We start from the raw sequence: 18,565 nt of genomic DNA, 5'->3' as shown, positions 1-18,565 counted from the left end.
TTAACAACTTTGAACTTGAAGGGTACAAGATGGCAGTTAGTAAGATTTTTAATAAATTGTATGCAAATAAAGGATTTCACTGTACCTTGATACACATGACAATAAGGCACCATTGAACCACTGTGCCACCAAGTGTGATATTGGAAGTTGCTGAATGGACACAGGATTAAGTTCTTCTCCAAGTGAGGACCGTTCCTCTTTGATCACCATTAAACTCATGAAATGCCTCATCCACCAGCACTTTGGGATGACCCAAGCCAGTGGCACTGATGTATTTCCAGATGTCCAAGTGTCACCATCTCAAGGCCACAAAGTACTGCTGCTCCCAGTCTGACTGCACAGGCTGGGTTTTACCTTTAATACTTGCATGCAACCCAACCAATGTTCTACCGCACATATTGTGCTTCACCCACACTAACTACACTCGTCCCACCACAACATTCAACCCCCACATCACAGAGACATCCACTCTCAGTCCAATCCATGTTCACCACAACGTGATTGCCCTTACACTAACCTTTGGGGGAACAGTCGGCACCTGGCCAACAGTGATAGGTACGACTCCTTCACCCTCCTGCCATAGTTCACATAATGCCATTCACTCACTGTCAATTCTCCCACCCATACACAACTAACATCCCCCACATCACAAAAATCTCTACACTCAGTCCAACCTATACTCACCATGAACAATGCCCTATTGAATATACCCTGTTGACCATGAACGTGCCTCTGCCCTAAAGTAACTGTGAGTCCTCACCGCCCCCAACCCCACACAAAGAGCATGGTCTGCCCCTGCCCAACAGTAACTGGGAGCAATCCCCCTTCATCCATAGAGAGAACAAACTGTCCCTGGCCCCACTGTGAGTACTCATTCTCTTCCCCTTCAGGAACACAGTCTGTCCCTTATATATAGTAATTAGGTTTACTCCCCCTCGCCATCCTCACAAAGTGCAAACATTAAGCTTCAGAGACATTGACAATCATCTCACCCCAACCTCAGCCTGCCCTTTAAACCAAGCGGCTAGGACTTGGTTTCTCTCAGCCCCTTCTTCCTGTTCCCAGACAGAGACTGCCCAGCTCTTACGTAAGGTTGGGGAGCCCTCTCTCTCTCAGAGTAGAATAGAGCATCAGCTTGAGTCCCTTCCATTACCTTGGGCCTTTTCCACAGAATGTTCTTCACCTTGCTGGACTTCTGCCCCAGTTCTTTGTACCCAAGGGCCTCAGTTGTGGCTGGGAACGTCCCATCTTCAAACAAGGTCTTTCTGTGCAGGCAGTCCAGCTTCATCTTCACGAAGTTCTGCTCAAAATATTTGAGGGGATTGTGGAACGACCCTTCCCCGTCCCGCCTCTGCCTCTCGCGCACGAGACGGTCGCAGAAGTATCCCGAGGCTGTGTGAGGCATGGCTCCCATGAAACAAGTTCACTCCGATCTCTCCCAGTTATTCCAAAAGCACCCTTGTTCAGGGAGCAGCGTGATCCCAGGCAGCACTTTACAGTATCTTCAAAGACCACAGCACCCTTGGCATAAATCCATGCCGGTCGCTGCTGATAGGATGGGTCCCCAACAACGTCACACCTGCGGAACTGGGTTAAAAAACAAAGCCGATCCTCCCTCGGGCCATCGATCAAGAAACAATGCAGAGAGTAAAAGACAAAGCCTCAAATCCTGCGGGCTGCTGCTCTACAACAGCTAGAGAGACCCGTTGCACAGAGTGCACTGGTGAAGAATGGGAGGGTGAAGAGAGATAAGCATCACATTTTTTCTCCCTATCCAAAGAACTGAAAGAGGCCCAGTCTGCCTCAGCAAATGACATTCAAGTTTAAAGCTGCATTGAATGGGTATTGTGTGTGACATACTTTGGGCTTTAATCCAAGAGAGACAGGCCCATTGACAGCAAGTCCACAGCCCTGCATGGGCTGCAGTTCAGTCAATGAGTACAGGTGATTGAATGTTTCCCCCACATTAAATCCACTCCACTCACCTCCCAAAACCTGTAGGTGCAGGCGGTTGGGGGATTATCAATTTTCCTTTGTATTCACATCAGCTTAAGCTTCTGTAATTCAGAACATATAAAGTCTAGTTTACATTAATTTCATCCGTCTAAAGAAGGATCCCGACTCGAAATACCCGCTGCCCATTCCGTACTCAGATGCTGCCTGACCCGCTGAATTCCTCCAGCACTTTGTCCTTTGGTTATCGTTTAGTTTAATATTATTATCACGTATACGAAGATACAGTGAAATGCTTCTTCTGCATGCTATCCTGTCAAATCATACCCCACACACAAGTACAATAGATCCTCTTCTGGAACAGCACGTAGAAAACCGCCACATTCCGGCGCCATCTAGAAACTTCCAAGTTTCTGAAATGTCCCATCTTAGCCAAAGCCAACGTGGATTTTTTTTTCTGATTTTGTGTTTTGGTGGCAGTGGATCGATAAAGTAGAGGTCAGCATGGCGCAGTGCGATGCCTTCTATCGCCGTTCCGTGCAGCTGCCATAGTCTGCACTTGATCTACTTACCCAGCTGCCTGCTGCAAGGCCCCCCGTGGCCGCCTCTACCAACACCACGATCCATCACCTCCAGCATCCACCCCTCCATTGCCTGTGCCAGGGCCGCCATGCCCCACTTCTCATAGTTGATAACGGATCTTAGGATGCATTCCAAAGGCCTGGGAAGTGAGTTTGTGGGCCATTCACAGCTGCCAACCTTCCCCTTCACATTCCACTTCCTCCATCTTGGATGTTTGAAAGTCATACAGCAATTTTGCACGGAAAAATAACCGTCCCAACTGCTAACCAAAATGCCGACCAGAGCTAGTCCCATTTGACACCATTTGTCCCATATCCCTCCAAACCTTTCCTATCTATTTATGTGTTCAAATGGCTTTTAAACACTGCAATTGTACCAGTCTCCAAACACTTTCTCTGGCAGCTGGTTCCATATATGCACCACCAGGTTTCTAACTTTCTGCTGATGGAAACAGCCTATTATAGAACATAGAACATTATAGTATAGGAACGGGCCTTTCAGCCCACAATGTTTGTGCCAAACATTATGCTAAGTTAAACTGATTTCATCTGCCTCTACATATTCTACATGCCAGAATATCTATCTTCTATGAATAAGCCGGTTCTGAATCCATATGACTAAGTCACCGTGCATATTAATCTGATCTAAATCCCAATATTTCTTGCACTTTCATATGCTTATCTAAAAGCCCCTCAAAAACCACTATCATATCACCTCTACCACTACCTCTGGCAATGCGTTCCTGGCACCCATTACTCTCTGTGTAAATAAACTTGCCCCACAGATCTCAACTTTCACCCTATTCCTTTACAGCTACGCCTTCTAGTGTTGGACATTTCCACCCTGGGAAAAAGTTTCTGACTGTCTACCCTATCTATGCTTCTCAGAATTTTATATACTTCTACCAAGTCGCCACTCAACCTCCAATGTTCCAGAGAAAACAATCCAACTTTATCCAACCTCGCCTTGCAGCTGAAACCTAATCAGGCAACATTCTGGCAACTCTCCACTGCACCCTCTTCAATGCCTCCAGGCACGGAAATCGCTCTCAAAAAATGTGGGGGACACAATTTCTTGGCGGCCGTGCGTGCATGCGCACACACGCACACGGCTTTCGGCCATGGGCCCTGTGGACGGCAACATCTGGAGCTGACCTGGTTGGTGACCGACTCCGAACTCCAGCAACAGCAGCTTTGACCGCCCCGAATCGTGGGGCTTCAATCGGCCTGTTCGCAGGGACTTCAACATCGGGAGCCTCGATCGCCTCAACGCAGCAATTTGACCGCGGGGCGGTGGAAGATTCCACTGCCGGCCGTGTGGGGCGATGAAAGGCCCAGCGAATGGGCCAATTCAAGCTCCGCTCCATGATCTTTGCTCCATGGACATCTCCCTCCTCCAATCATCTCAGTCCCACCCCCTACTTCCGCCTCTGACCGACATCTCCCTCCTCCAATCATCGCGCTGAATCATCATGGTCCAACTGTACTGAGATACAGTGAAAACGCTTCTTCCGCTTTGCACTGTGAAGGTAAACAGTAACCACATCTTTCAGGCCTTGTTCCATTCTCCCCATTTCCATTGATAACAGCCCAATAGTTCACTTACTTATTATGTCATGGGGGAAGTCATTCAGCCCATTGGGTCCATTATGGTTCCCAGTAGAACAATTGCATCTATCTCATTCCCCCTGTAACCCTGCACCCTTTCTCCCTCACATGCCCTTCCGTTCTCCTTTGACTATTTGCCATTTACCTGGGGTCAATTTACAGTGAGCTGCAGTACCTGCCTGCACATCTCTGGAATGTGGGAAGAGACTGGAACAGCTACATGGTCACAGGGAGAGCATGCACACTGCTTACACACTGAGATCAGGGTTGAATGTTGAGGTTCAAGGAAGTGGTATTAACTGTACCAATTTTTTACTTCCTTATTTTATTAATATTGGACAGGAAATCTGTGAGAACACCCTGTTGTTCCTGTTTTTGAAAAGTACTATGAGATCTTTTACATCCATGTGACAGATAGCCATGGTTTCTTGTTACCCTGCAACTCAACCCATGCCAGTTTCACCGATTGTTACTAACATCACCTCCTACCTGAGATAATTTAGGTCCATTTGTTACTTCCTGTCCTAGGCTTCCTCCATTGCCAGAGTGAGGCTAACCGCAAATTGGAGGAGCAGCATCTTATCTTTCACTTGGGCAACTTACAACCCAGTGGTATGAATATTGATTTCTCTAACTTCAAGTAACCCTTGCATTCCCTCTCTCTCCATCTCTCCCCCACCCAAGTCGCACAACATTCCCATTCTCATCTATCAAACAGCTAACAATGGCCTGTTTCCTTTATCTTTGTTATTTTTTTGAATATCTTTCTTTTTTTTGTTCTATATCTCTCTACATCACTGTCTATATTTCTCGTTTTCCTTTCTCCTGACTAGTCGGAAGAAGGGTCTCAACCCAAAAGTTATTAATTCCTTCTCTCCAGAGATGCTGCCTGTCCTGTTGAGTTACTCCAGCATTTTGTCTATCTTTGGTTTAAACCAGTATCTGCAGTTCCGTCCTACTCATTTTGGTCTTTCCTGAATGTTCGAAGGGCTATTTTTTCTGAATGTTTGAAGGTCATACTTTTACTGAGTGTTTGAAGGTTTAATTTTGTAACATCAAGCATGGGAGATCGTGTCTCATAAATTTGATTTGAGTTTTTTGAAGAAGCAATCAAAAAGGTTGATGAGAGCAGAGACGAAGATGTAATCTATGTGGACTTCATCAAGGCCTTTGATCAGGTTCTGCATGGTAGGATACTCTGAAAGGTATGAACACATGGGATCGGAATCTAGCTAACTAGATACAAAATTGGCACAATGATAGGAAGCAGAACGTAGTGGTGAAAGTTTTTTTTTCAGAATGGATGCCTGTGACTAGTAGCATGCCTCCAGATGGCTGCTGGGCCCATCGGCCTTTGTCATCTTTATCAAGGATTTGGATGCAATGTACAAGGCATGATTAGTAAGTTTGCGGATGACTAAAACAGATGGTATCTTTGACAGTGAGGATGATTATCAATAATTACAGCAGGGTCTTGGTAATCTGGGTAACTAGGCCGAGTAAATTCATTTAAAAAAATTGTGAGTTTTTGTATTTTGAGAAGATCAGGTGCTCCAATGGTAATGCGTACTGAGAATGTATAGACCTCTAGCAATGTGAGACTCAGATGCGTTTGTTCCCATGGGAGAGCTGAAACCTGTTGCTCAGGATCAACCCTGAAAGGTCCACACCATAAACAGAGCACATTCCAGAATGGGGGAAAAAAAACCCAAGACATTCCTCAAGGGAAAAAGTCTTGTATCAAATGACTGCTAAAGGAATTTGAACGGAATTGCGGATCAAATGATGAGATAGATTATAGTTCCAACGCTGTGCGATTCAGCCTTACTTGGTATTTTGTTTTCCACAGTGGAAGTGGGTGGAGATGGGCTGGCGGGGGTTAGTGTGAGATTCCTGTAACTGATTTTGGGCGGGGGAGCATGCAGTGAAGTCTAGCCTGTAAATGTAGCCATGTATTCAGTCCATGGAAATCTTTCATTCATTCTGACTATGCTGATCAGAAAAAGAGATGCTGGCAGGATGGTGAAGCACATTCGGCTAACACAACAATCGCACATGACCAGTCAAAGGTCAGACTCACTCACACTGAAAGACAATGAGACCTTTAAATGTGTCGACTCCTTTATAATCTCTCAGACCCCATGGAAAATATGAATATATTCTGTGAAAATATTTTTCCTATGTTCACCTCAAATGTTTCCACAGTAACAGGTTCATTTGCCACCTGTGAATTTAGAAACATAGAAACATAGAAAATAGGTGCAGGAGTAGGCCCTTCGGCCCTTCGAGCCTGCACCGCCATTCGATATGATCATGGCTGATCATCCGACTCAGTATCCCATCCCTGCCTTCTCTCCATACCCCCTGATCCCTTTCGCCACAAGGGCCACGTCTCTCCCTCTTAAATATAGCCAATGAACTGGCCTCAACTACCCTCTGTGGCAGAGAGTTCCACAGATTCACCACTCTCTGTGTAAAAAATGATTTTCTCATCTCCGTCCTAAAAGACTCTTATCCTTAAACTGTGACCCCTAGTTCCGGACTTCTCCAACATCGGGAATAATTTTCCTGCATCTAGCCTGTCCAACCCCTTAAGAATTTTGTAAGTTTCTATAAGATCCCCCCTCAATCTTCTGAATTCTAATTGATATAATTTAATTGCCACACAACCAAGGTCGGTGGAATTTGGGTTGCCAGCAGCGGTACAGTAATAAAGAACACACAACCACAATAAAAATTTTACACAAACATCCACCACAGCATTCATCATTGTGGTGGAAGGCACAGAACTTGGCCAGTCCTCCTCCATTTTCCCCCGTGGTCGGGACCTCCACCCTCCACAGCCGTTGCTGCGGGCGTCCAGATGGTAAGAAACAAAGTCAAAGTCAAGGTGAGTCCAGGATCGGCTCTTCCCAACCAGAGACCGCGGCTTCAGGCTGGTGTAGGCCGCAGGCCGGCGGTCAAAGTTTTAAAGTACCTGCCGTGCCGCAGCCGGAGGCACCGCAGTCTGCAGGGCCAGCGGTCGAAGCTCCCCTCCAGGGGAGATGGTAAGTCCATACCGCGCCCGCGGTAGAAGACGGCCGCGGGCCGGCGGTGGAAGCTTCTTCTTCCCCCCGGTCCTCCACGAGGGATCCTGGGCTGTAGACGCTGCACCAGCTGGAGTTCTGCAGACCGCTGCTTCAGGATGCCGGCTGCCGCGGGCCAGCGTAACGAAGCACTCCCCTCCGGCGAGCCCCTAGCGAGTATAAGCCGAGTCTATCCAGTCTTTCTTCATATGAAAGTCCTGCCATCAGTCTGGTGAACCTTCTCTGTACTCCCTCTATGGCAAGAATGTCTTCTTTCCTCAGATTAGGAGACCATTTCTGCCACCTGGGAGTCCGATAGCTTCTATAGGGGAAGAAGCTGTTCTTTAATCTGCATATCTGCACTTTTAAGCTCCTTTGTACATTTATATACAGTATGTGCTTGGATCATCCAGAAGCCTCTCTACATCTCATGGCTTCAATGGAAACAAAATCAGCAGCGTAATTCCCAGAAGCTCCAACATCATGAAGTACTTCTGTAAATTGGTAATGGCTCACATCTGCAGCAGTCTTCCAGTTAACCTACGTACAGTTTCAATTTATGTACATGTCTATGGAGGACACTATCTCCCATGCACTATATTCAGCTCTGCTTCACCTTGACAATAAGTAAACCTATATCACAATGCTACTCATTTTTCTACAGCTCAGCCTTCAACAGCAAATTACCAAATAAGCTAATTTCTAAACCTCTGGACCTTGGCCTTGGGACCTCCATCTGCAATTGGCTTCTGCATTTCCTAACTGGCAGACCTCAAGCGGTTAGAATCGATCATAGCAGCAAGAAGGTGAACAGGGTGACAGATGACATTAGAGGGAATCCAACAGTCTTCAAAAGGCATGCAATCCATTGCCATTCAAAAAGGAGACTGGCAGTGATTCGTGAAGAAGGTATTCTGTGCAAAAGGCAGAAGCTATATCTAGATTGCTTCATCCTCCTGGGTTGACCCTTGGGATTGAACTGAATCTCTTCCACTACAGTTCGGGGCAGCAGGAGATGTAAGTGCAAGAATTCTTCATGTAAGGGTATCCTTTGCAAACAATCTGGACAGCGCAAAGTCTTGGTCCAGTATAAGGGATCCAATCTGACTGGAGATCAGGCTCCACAGGAGAGACTTTCACGCATGCATGTATGTGGACCTACTTGGAGATAAAACACTCGTACACATAACAAACATACAACCACACATACTTACAATCCTGCTGCATCCATTCCTGCTGCTTGATTATTGTATCAGACCTGCATCATTATGTAACTCTCTCAGGTTACTGTCTCTCCTATTGACATCAAACCCATGAGCCGCCTGTTTTCCACTGACCTCAAACCCACTCTGCCTCCAGAGGGATGTCAGACCCATCTGATGAAGTCTCACATGAAAGCATGGCAAGTAAAACTGGGGCAAGTGGAACAAGAGGGGGAACAGTGGGAAAGAAAAACTGTAGAGCTAAGAAATTGGCTTAAAAGTAGAAAAATTAGACCAATTTAGAACCTTTCAGTTTGGAAGGTGGTAGACAGGTGCCCAAGGCTCAGTGCTTGGTCATTGATTTTATTTGATATATATTAATCCTAGACTTTTCCTAAACCTATACATAATCTAAACATTGGTCTATTATCATGAGATACAGTGAAAAACTTTGTTTTACATGCTACCCAGGCAGATTATTCCATACATTAATACGTCAGGTAGAGCAAAAGAAAAAAATAACCAGAGTGCAGAATATAATGTTACAGCTACCGAGAAAGTGCAATAAAATTAATGTGCCTGAGCTGCAATGAGGTAGATTGGAAGATCGAGAATTCATCCTTATCATAAGAGTCTGATAACAACGGGGAAGAAATTGTTCTTGAATTTGGTGGAATAAACTTTCAAGCTTTTATATCTTCTGGCTGAGGGGAGAGCGAAGAATTGGTAATAACCAGGATGCAAATGGGAGTTAATTATGTTGGCCACTTTTCCGAAGCTGCCTAAAGGACAGGTAAGGTGTAAGTAACTTGACAGGTGAGGCTGGTTTGCATAATGGACTGGGTTGCATTCACAACTCTGCATTTTCCTGCAGTCTTGGACAGGAAAGGAGGTTTACTATGGTGCATTGTAGAAATAGCCATTGGAATCATGATAAATTTCCTTAGCCATCTGCAGAAGTAGAGGCATTGGTGCACTTGCTTAGCTGTAGTGACAATGTTGTTGATAGTGTTGGAGCTGAGCTTACCATTGGGTAGTATCTGCATCGGAGATTGTGGAATGGCCTTGAGGAGTCAGAAAATGAGACACTCACTGTGGGTACAAAGCCTCTGATCTGCTTTTGTTGATGCACTATCTGGGTAATCAGTCCAGTTAAAATTCTAGTGTAGGATGTTGATGGTAAATGGCCAGGGGAGAGTATATATGCTGAAGAGTTGCAAACAAAATTGAACATTGTGCAATTATAAGTGGCAGCGTTGTTGGCTGAGAGAGGGTGGTGAAGACTTTACAGATTATCTGTGTAGAGCAGATGTAAATAGCAGATGAATGAAAGTGCAGAAGACAGAAAATAAGACAGGTGGGGGACCAGCATTCTGGCAGGCAGGTTTGCCACTGCTGCACGAGTGGTTTTAAACTGAATAAGGAGGGTGGGTTGTCAAATGGGATAGTCGAGGATGGAGTTAAAGGGAAAGGGTTTCTTAAATGAGTGAGCGTAGAGACAGAGGGGTGTAAAATGAGGGTAGAAGCAATAGGTAGCAAGGTGAAAAGTAAAAGTGGCAGGCAGACAAATCCAGGGCTGAAATCAAAAAGGGCCACTTTTCACCATAATTGTATAAGGGGTAAGAGTGTTGTAAAAACAAGCCTGAAAGCTTTGTGTCTCAATGCAAGGAGCATTCGTAATAAGGTGGATGAATTGAATGTGCAGATAGCTATAATGACTATGATATAGTTGGGATCACGGAGACATGGCTCCAGGGTGACCAAGACTGGGAGCTGAACATCCAGGGATATTCAATATTCAGGAGGAATAGACAGAAAGGAAAAGGAGGTGGGGTAGCGTTGCTGGTTAGAGAGGAGATTAAAGCAATAGAAAGGAAGGATATTAGCTTGGAGGATGTGGAATCGATATGGGTAGAGCTGCGAAACACGAAGGGGCAGAAAACGCTAGTGGGAGTTGTGTACAGGCCACCTAACAGTAGCAGTGGAGTTGGGGATGGCATCAAACAGGAAATTAGAAATGCGTGCAACAAAGGTAAAACAGTTATAATGGGTGACGTCAACCTACATATAGATTGGGTGAATCAAATTAGCAAGGGTGCTGAGGAAGAGGATTTCTTGGAATGTATGCGGGATAGTTTTCTAAACCAACATGTAGAGGAACCAACGAGAGAGCTGGCTATTCTAGGCTGGGTATTGAGTAACGAGGAAGGGTTAGTTAGCAGTCTTGTTGTGCGTGGCCCCTTCGGCAAGAGTGACCATAATATGGTTGAGTTCTTCATTCGGATGGAGAGTGACATTGTTAATTCAGAAACAAGGGTCCTGAACTTAAAGAAAGGTAACTTTGAGGGTATGAGACGTGAATTGGCCAAGATCGACTGGCAATTCATTCTCAAAGGGTTGACGGTGGATATGCAATGGAAGGCATTTAAAGGCTGCATGGATGAGCTACAACAATTGTTCATCCCAGTTTGGCAAAATAATAAATCAGGGAAGGTAGTGCATCCGTGAATAACAAGGCAAATCAGGGATAGTATCAAAACAAAAGATGAAGCATACAAATTAGCCAGAAAAAGCAGCCTACCAGAGGACTGGGAGAAATTCAGTCCAGCAGAGGAGGACAAAGGGCTTAATTAGGAAAGGGAAAATAGATATGAAAGAAAACTGGCAGGGAACATAAAAACTGACTGCAAAAGTTTTTATAGATATGTGAAGAGAAAAAGATTAGTTAAAACAAATGTAGGTCCCTTGCAGTCAGAAACAGGCGAATTGATCATGGGGAACAAGGACATGGCAGACCAATTGAATAATTACTTTGGTTCTGTCTTCACTAAGGAAGACATAAATAATCTGCCGGAAATAGCAGGGGACCGGGGGTTAAATGAGATGGAGGAGCTGAGTGAAATCCAGGTTAGCAGGAAAGTGGTGTTGGGTAAATTGAATGGATTAAAGGCTGATAAATCCCCAGGGCCAGAGCATCCCAGAGTATTTAAGGAAGTAGCCCCAGAAATAGTGGATGCATTATTGATAATTTTTCAAAACTCTTTAGATTCTGGAGTAGTTCCTGAGGATTGGAGGGTAGCTAATGTAACCCCAATTTTTAAAAAGGGAGGGAGAGGGAAAACGTGGAATTACAGACCAGTTAGTCTAACGTCGGTAGTGGGGAAACTGCTAGAATCAGTTATTAAAGATGGGATAGCAGCACATTTGGAAAGTGGTGAAATCATTGGACAAAGTCAGCATGGATTTATGAAAGGTAAATCATGTCTGACGAATCTTATAATTTGTCTGATGAATCTTAAAATTTTTCGAGGACGTAACTAGTAAAGTGGATAAGGGAGAACCAGTGGATGTGTTACTGTATATCTGGACTTTCAGAAGGCTTTCGACAAGGTCCCACATAAGAGATTAGTATACAAGCTTAAAGCAAACGGTATTGGGGGTTCAGTATTGATGTGGATAGAGAACTGGCTGGCAGACAGGAAGCAAAGAGTAGGAGTAAACGGGTCCTTTTCACAATGGCAGGCAGTGACTAGTGGAGTACCGCAAGGCTCAGTGCTGGGGCCCCAGCTATTTACAATATATATTAATGATTTGGATGAGGGAATTGAATGCAACATCTCCAAGTTTGCGGATGACACGAAGCTGGGGGGCAGTGTTAGCTGTGAGGTGGATGCTAGGAGGCTGCAAGGTGACTTGGATAGGCTGGGTGAGTGGACAAATGCATGGCAGATGGAGTATAATGTGGATAAATGTGAGGTTATCCACTTTGGTAGCAAAAACAGGAAAGTTGACTTTTATCTGAATGGTGGTCGATTAGGAAAGGGAGAGATGCAATGAGACCTGGGTGTCATGGTACACCAGTCATTGAAAGTAGGCTTGCAGGTGCAGCAGGCAGTGAAGAAAGCAAATGGTATGTTAGCATTCATAGCAAAAAGACTTGAGTATAGGAGCAGGGAGGTTCTACTGCAGTTGTACAGGGTCTTGGTGAGACCACACCTGGAGTATTGCGTACAGTTTTGGTCTCCTAATCTGAGGAAAGACATTCTTGCCATAGAGGGAGTACAGAGAAGGTTCACCAGACTGATTCCTGGGATGTCAGGACTTTCATATGAAGAAAGACTGGATAGACTCGGCTTGTACTCGCTAGAATTTAGAAGATTGAGGGGTGATCTTATAGAAACTTACAAAATTCTTAAGGGGTTGGACAGGCTAGATGCAGGACGATTGGTCCCGATGTTGGGGAAGTCCAGAACAAGGGGTCACAGTTTAAGGATAAGAGGGAAATCTTTTAGGACCGAGATGAGGAAAACATTTTTCACACAGAGAGTGGTGAATCTCTGGAATTCTCTGCTACAGAAGGTAGTTGAGGCCAGTTCATTGGCTATATTTAAGAGGGAGTTAGATGTGGCCCTTGTAGCAAAAGGGATCAGGGGGTATGGAGAGAAGGCAGGTACAGGATACTGAGTTCGATGATCAGCCATGATCTTATTGAATGGCAGTGCAGGATCAAAGGGCCGAATGGCCTACTCCTGCATCTATTTTCTATGTTTCTATGTAAGAGGGCAGAGCATGAAAAGCTAGAATTGTGAGATCAAGCTTGGGAAGCAAAATACAGAAGTTTAAACAAACCACTGGCGGAACTCAGAGGTCAGGCACAATCTGTGGAGGCAGAGGATAGCCCACATATTGGGTCGAAACCCTGCATCAGGTCACAAACCTTTATATGCTTCTTTAGGTGCTGCCTGACCTGCATATTTACTCCAGCAGTTTATCTTTTGCCTCAGATAACAGCATATACAGTTTACTTTGTCTTCAAAACACTGACATTTCTGAAAATTGCAAGTCAAGCAGAAGGTGCTGGATATCCTCAGCAGATCAGGTAGTTTTTGTGAAAAAAAGAGAGAGGGCAGTAGTTGGTGATCTTTCTGCAGAACTGTTAGGTTCTGGCACAAACTGGAAAGACTGGTCATCTGAAATTGCTGAATTTAGTGTTGGCTTCTGCAGGCTAGTGGGAAGATGAATCGTTACTCATTGAACTTTCCTGTGCAGTAGAAGAAACCAAGGAAAGAGAACAGTCAAAATAGCATGATGGAAAACTCTCTATGTTCTCTCCATCCCTCCCACTTCTGGAATGTTTTTTTCCAATCCTGTTAAAGGCTCATCGACCTGCGGATTTAACTATTTCTCTCAGCGGAAGCTACTTGACCTGCTGAGTATCTCCAGCACTCTCTGTGGCTTTTTAGATTTTTCAGGAGTGTCTGGTCAAGTGACCTTTCTGACAGAGAAACCGTGCTGTCCAATGTAGAACACACAGAATGAGAATGGAATACCGCTATTCATGTAAGATGCCACTGAAATACACCGAGGAAGCCACACAACACTCACCACAGGTCTTTTCCACTCCAGCTTGAAGGGCAAAAGCTGTTTGTAAAATAAAGAGGAGTCATCAGCGGGGAATTCCAGATCTTCAAACAGGACACCTTTCCTCAGGCATTCCCTTTTCAGATTCTGGAAGACATCGCTCTTGGCTTTGTCAACATCTTTGTTGCGGTTGATGATGGGATACAGGCCAGCCTTACCAGGTAGGGGTTGGCCAGCTGACGATTGCTTTGCTGAGCTGATACCTTGAGGCATAACAACTGTGGCGCAGGTTTCACAGCAAAGGGAAGATGTCTCTGCAGGGAAGAGAAATAGCTGCTGACCTCAAAGGCTGGAAGCTTTCACAAATGAGAGAAAAGGCCCAGGCTGTCCGTTTCCTGCCAGTTTTAACGCCAAACAGAACATTTCAAGCAGCTTGCTCAAAGGCGGGTGTACTTCAACAAGGCAAACCCTGTGACAAGGTGTCCTACCACACGCAACTTTCAATTGGCATGAGGATCATTAAACCAGACCGTAGGAAAGGTTGATTCCTATAATCGCAGCTGACTTCCACATGGTTTTCACTTCAATAATTAAAATTAAAATCACCCACTTGTTGAGTGAAATGACGTCTCCACTCCACTCCAGCTCCACTCTTGTGCAATTTCCAGCTGTTCTGGTTTCCTTGCAGCAACGAAGCCAGTAATATTAAACACTAAAAATAAACACTAGGAGGCTGTGTGCTCAATGGTCACTGTTTATTTCTGCAAGTTCCTTATATGGGGTCACATTGAACATATCAGATTTGCTTTTATTCATTTCCTCTACTGAAGACTATAATGTGGTGGCAACCTGGCAATATTGATGTACATTTTTAAACATTATGTAGTCAGACAACTAAATATTACAGACATAGAGGATCAAAGGTACACCTATAATGGGGTGTTTATAATTAGACTAGGTGGCAAGACAAGTGAGTGAATAAGTAAGGCATGTGGGTGACTCAGCGGCACAGCTAGTAGAGCCATTTAATCACCGTTCCAGAGACCCCGGATCAATCCTGACTTCAGGTGGTGTCTGCATGGAGGTTGCATGTTCTCCCTGTGACCACGCAGATTTCTTCAAAGGTGTTCCAGTTTCCTGCCATGTGCCAAACTCATAGGGGTTCCGAAGTTAGTTGACTGCAGTAAATCGTCCCCAGTGCACGAACAGGTGAATGGAATGGAATGAGAGAATAAAATATGGCCCTTCATAAATTGTGAGTGGCAGTGTCTTAGATGTATTGGTGGGAATATGAGAATGAGATAATGTAGGATTAGTGTAAATGGTTGGTTAATGGTTAGAATGGACTTGGTGGGCCTGTTTCTGTGCTGTATAATTCAGGAGGCTGAATGGAGCAGCAGTGGGGCAGTGAGAGGAGGATTGTTGAGGATGAGGCCAAGGTGAATCAGCTATTTGGGAAGGTGGGGAGGGCAGGAGAAAAGGTGGGCAAATTTGAGCTGTCGGAATTATCATTGGTTTATTATTGTCACGTACCAAGATGGAATTAAAACCTTTGTGTGCTATACAGTCAAATCGTACCACACAATCAAGTCATAAGGGTGTGCTAAGCCAAAAAATAACCAGAGTGCAGAATATGGTGTTACATTTTGAAGAGTTACAGATACAGAGAAAGAAAGCATGCAAGAGCCACAGTGAAGTAGGTTGGAAGATTGGGACTACACCCTTAGTTTATGAGAAGACCATTCGGTATTCTGATAACCGCAGGGAAGAAGCTGTTCCTAAATCTGATGGTATGTGCTTTCAAACTTTTTCTATCTTCTGCCAAAAAGGAAGAGAGAAGAACTGGGGTACAAATGGTCCTTGATTACATTTGTTGCTTTTTGAGACAGTGGGAAGTGTAGATGGAATCTGAAAGATATGAAACAGGCACAACAGTTGAGGCAGATTAGCTGCGATTATATTAAGTGAGGCAGGTTTAAGGGGCTGAGGCCTACTCCACCTCTATTTCCCAATGGTTGCAAGAAGCTTGTGGAGAAATATCAGTGAATATGACAAACCTCAACATTATTCTGTGAAATCTAAAGCAACTTCTGCATTTCCCATTATGCAGGTGGTTAGCTGTTGGGGGTTGTTACCCCCACTTTGCAGGAACACTTTTTTTATTTTTTATTTTATTTATTTATTTAAAAAAAATTGTTTTTACTCTCTCTTTTAATGTTTTTATTGTCGTGTAATAATTTTTTGTCCATGATTAGTCATGTACAGCACTTTGTTGCAACAGTGGTTGTTTTTAAAGTGCTCTATAAATAAAGTTATTATTATTATTATTAACACTGTTGTGGAAGACCAAGGTTGTGACAACTCTTCAATTCTCACCGTGAAGAATCCACAAACCTCACTTTTGTTGATTCCAATGGAGGGCAATAGCAACAAGGAGTTCAAATTATCTAAAAATGTTAAGATAATTCTTAAATGTTTTATGTTTTAAAATATTTTAAAGTTCTATTTTTTAAAATTTGTTTATCACAATTTAAATGGTTTTTTTTAAAATAGTACTCAATAATCTTTTTGTATTTCTGAATGTCAAAAGCACACGGTTCGGAGCAAGAAGGGGACTTGCCTTGGCTGGAACTGTCAATGATATAATTTGCTGTCAGGGTTTATTCTTGTGACCCCCACAAGAGGAAGCTAAACTACAGAAAACTCTGCCTTCTCATAGACCTCTCACAACCTATGGATCTGATTCCAGACTGGAAGTTTGACAAGAATAATAACACAAGTTAGGTTTGAAATTTATTAGTAGTCTGTCGTGAACACACATCCTAAGAGGATGATTGCTGAAGGCATATGCTATGGTATGGTATGCTTGCCTTCATTAGTCAGGACAATAAATGTAAGATCAGGAAGTCATGCTGCAGCTTTATAGGACTTGGGTTTGGCTGCATTTGGAGTATTGTGTGCAGTCCTGGTCGCCCAAATACAGGAGGGTGTATAGGCGAAAGAGGGTGCAAGAGAAGTTTAGCAGCATGCTACCTGGATAAGAGGGTATTGGCTACAAAGAGAGATTGGACAAACTTGGATTGTTTTCTCTGGAACATCTGGAGCATGAGGACAGACCTGATAGACGTTTACAAAAGTATAAGAGGCATTGATAGGGTGGACAGTCAGAATCTATTTCCAAGAGTAGAAATGTCAAGGACGAGAGGCAATTAGCTTTAAGATGAGAGGGACAACGTTTAAAGGAGATGTGCGGGGCAAGTTTTGTTGCAGAATGGTGAGTGCCTGGAATGTGCTGCCAAGGCTGGTGGTAGAGGTAGATACAATAGTGACAATTATGAGGCTTTCTAATAGGCACATCTATATGCAGGAAATGGAGGCATACGAGTCACCAGAAGGCAGAGGAGATAAGTTTAACGACATCATGATTGGAACAGACATTGTGGACTGAAGGGCCTGTTCCTGTGCTGTATGTTTTAGGTGGTCCTCAGCCACAATCTGCTCAGACCACATGGTGTGTGATGGGTTTATCAGGTCTGTGTATTCCAAATTGGTACACTTGGGTCTGGGAGCATTGATGGATAATCCCTGCATTGTTGATACTTAATTACAGGTCCACCACCGATTTTCCAACACCCTTGATTCCAGAGCCTTGCCCAATTATCCGTTTTGCTGGAGCAACAGAGGTCAATGCCTCCACAAGGAGTCAAACAGTGCTGGAACGATCCACCTAGGTCACCAGGGGTTCAATATACTGGCCTGAAACGTCAGCCTAGGAAATTGGCTATGGGAATGGATCTGCTGGCTCCGGCCGGGCCGCAGTTTTAGAGCCCTGCTACAGGGGGTAAATTCAACCCGCAGATTTGAAGTCTGGCTGTGGAAGTCAGCTATGGGAATGGATTGGGCTGGAGTTCGAGAGCTCTAGCCACAGGGGGCAAATAGGACTGGCCGATCTGAAGACCAGCTGCAATGAGGCGAGATCGGCCACCTCACCTGGCCTAGGCACCACATTTTCAGGGGGACTTTCATAGGAGGCGATGGACCATCAGAAGCCAGAAAAAGCGGTGGTGGATCTGTACTCATAATGCGAAAGCTGCCTGGAGTGAGCAACAAATATTGCTCAAGGCCCACACTAATCCACACTAGGAAGCTATTCCTACCAGCTTCAGAAAAGGGAAGAAATAGATGCAAATTTAGGTGTAGTTTAGGAAAGAACTGCAGATGTTGTTTAAATCAAAGTTAGATGACTGAAGAAGGGTCTTGACCCAAAACCTCACCCATTCCTTCTCTCCAGAGATGCTGCTAGTCACGCTGAGTTACGCCAGCATTTTGTGTCCATCCAGGTTTAGTTTAGTTTAGTTTAGAGATACAGCACGGAAACAGGCCCTTCGACCCATCGAGTGTCAACCAATCAGCAATCCCCGTGCACAAATACTATCCTACACTTACTAGAGACAATTTACACTTGTACCAAGCCAATATACCTGTACGTCTTTGAAGTGTGGGAGGAAACCAAAGATCTTGGAGAAAACCCACTCGGTCATGGGGAGAAAGTGCAAACTCAGTGCAGACAGCACCCGTAGTCAGGATCGAACCCAGGTCTCTGGCACTATAAGGCAACAACTCTACCGCTGCACCACCATGCCGCCGCCCAGAGGAGGAAAAAGGAGGGAGAAAGGAGGGGTGGGTTGTTAGTAAGTTACTTACCTAAAATTGAAGAATTCAGGTTCATACCATTAGGTTGCGAGCTACCCAAGCGGAATATGATGTGCTGATCCTCCAGTCTGCGTGTGGCCTC

The 18,565-nt window shown here is 44.6% G+C and overlaps 1 protein-coding gene across 1 annotated transcript in view; it reads right to left on the bottom strand.

Moving 5' to 3' along the window:
• Positions 1–4,189, bottom strand: part of capn3a (calpain 3a, (p94)) — a 91,550-nt gene extending 87,361 nt beyond the window's left edge. The window contains exon 1 of the mRNA XM_055640938.1: positions 1,154–4,189. Within this exon, the coding sequence (XP_055496913.1) occupies positions 1,154–1,414 (261 nt within the window). The 5' untranslated portion in view covers positions 1,415–4,189. The remainder of the gene's footprint in view (positions 1–1,153) is intronic.
• Between the last annotated feature and the right edge of the window lie 14,376 nt (positions 4,190–18,565).

This window comes from Leucoraja erinacea, chromosome 9 (genome assembly GCF_028641065.1).
Source record: "Leucoraja erinacea ecotype New England chromosome 9, Leri_hhj_1, whole genome shotgun sequence".
NCBI classification, from domain to species: Eukaryota; Metazoa; Chordata; class Chondrichthyes; order Rajiformes; family Rajidae; genus Leucoraja; species Leucoraja erinaceus.
This window is presented reverse-complemented; position numbering and strand designations above follow the sequence as displayed.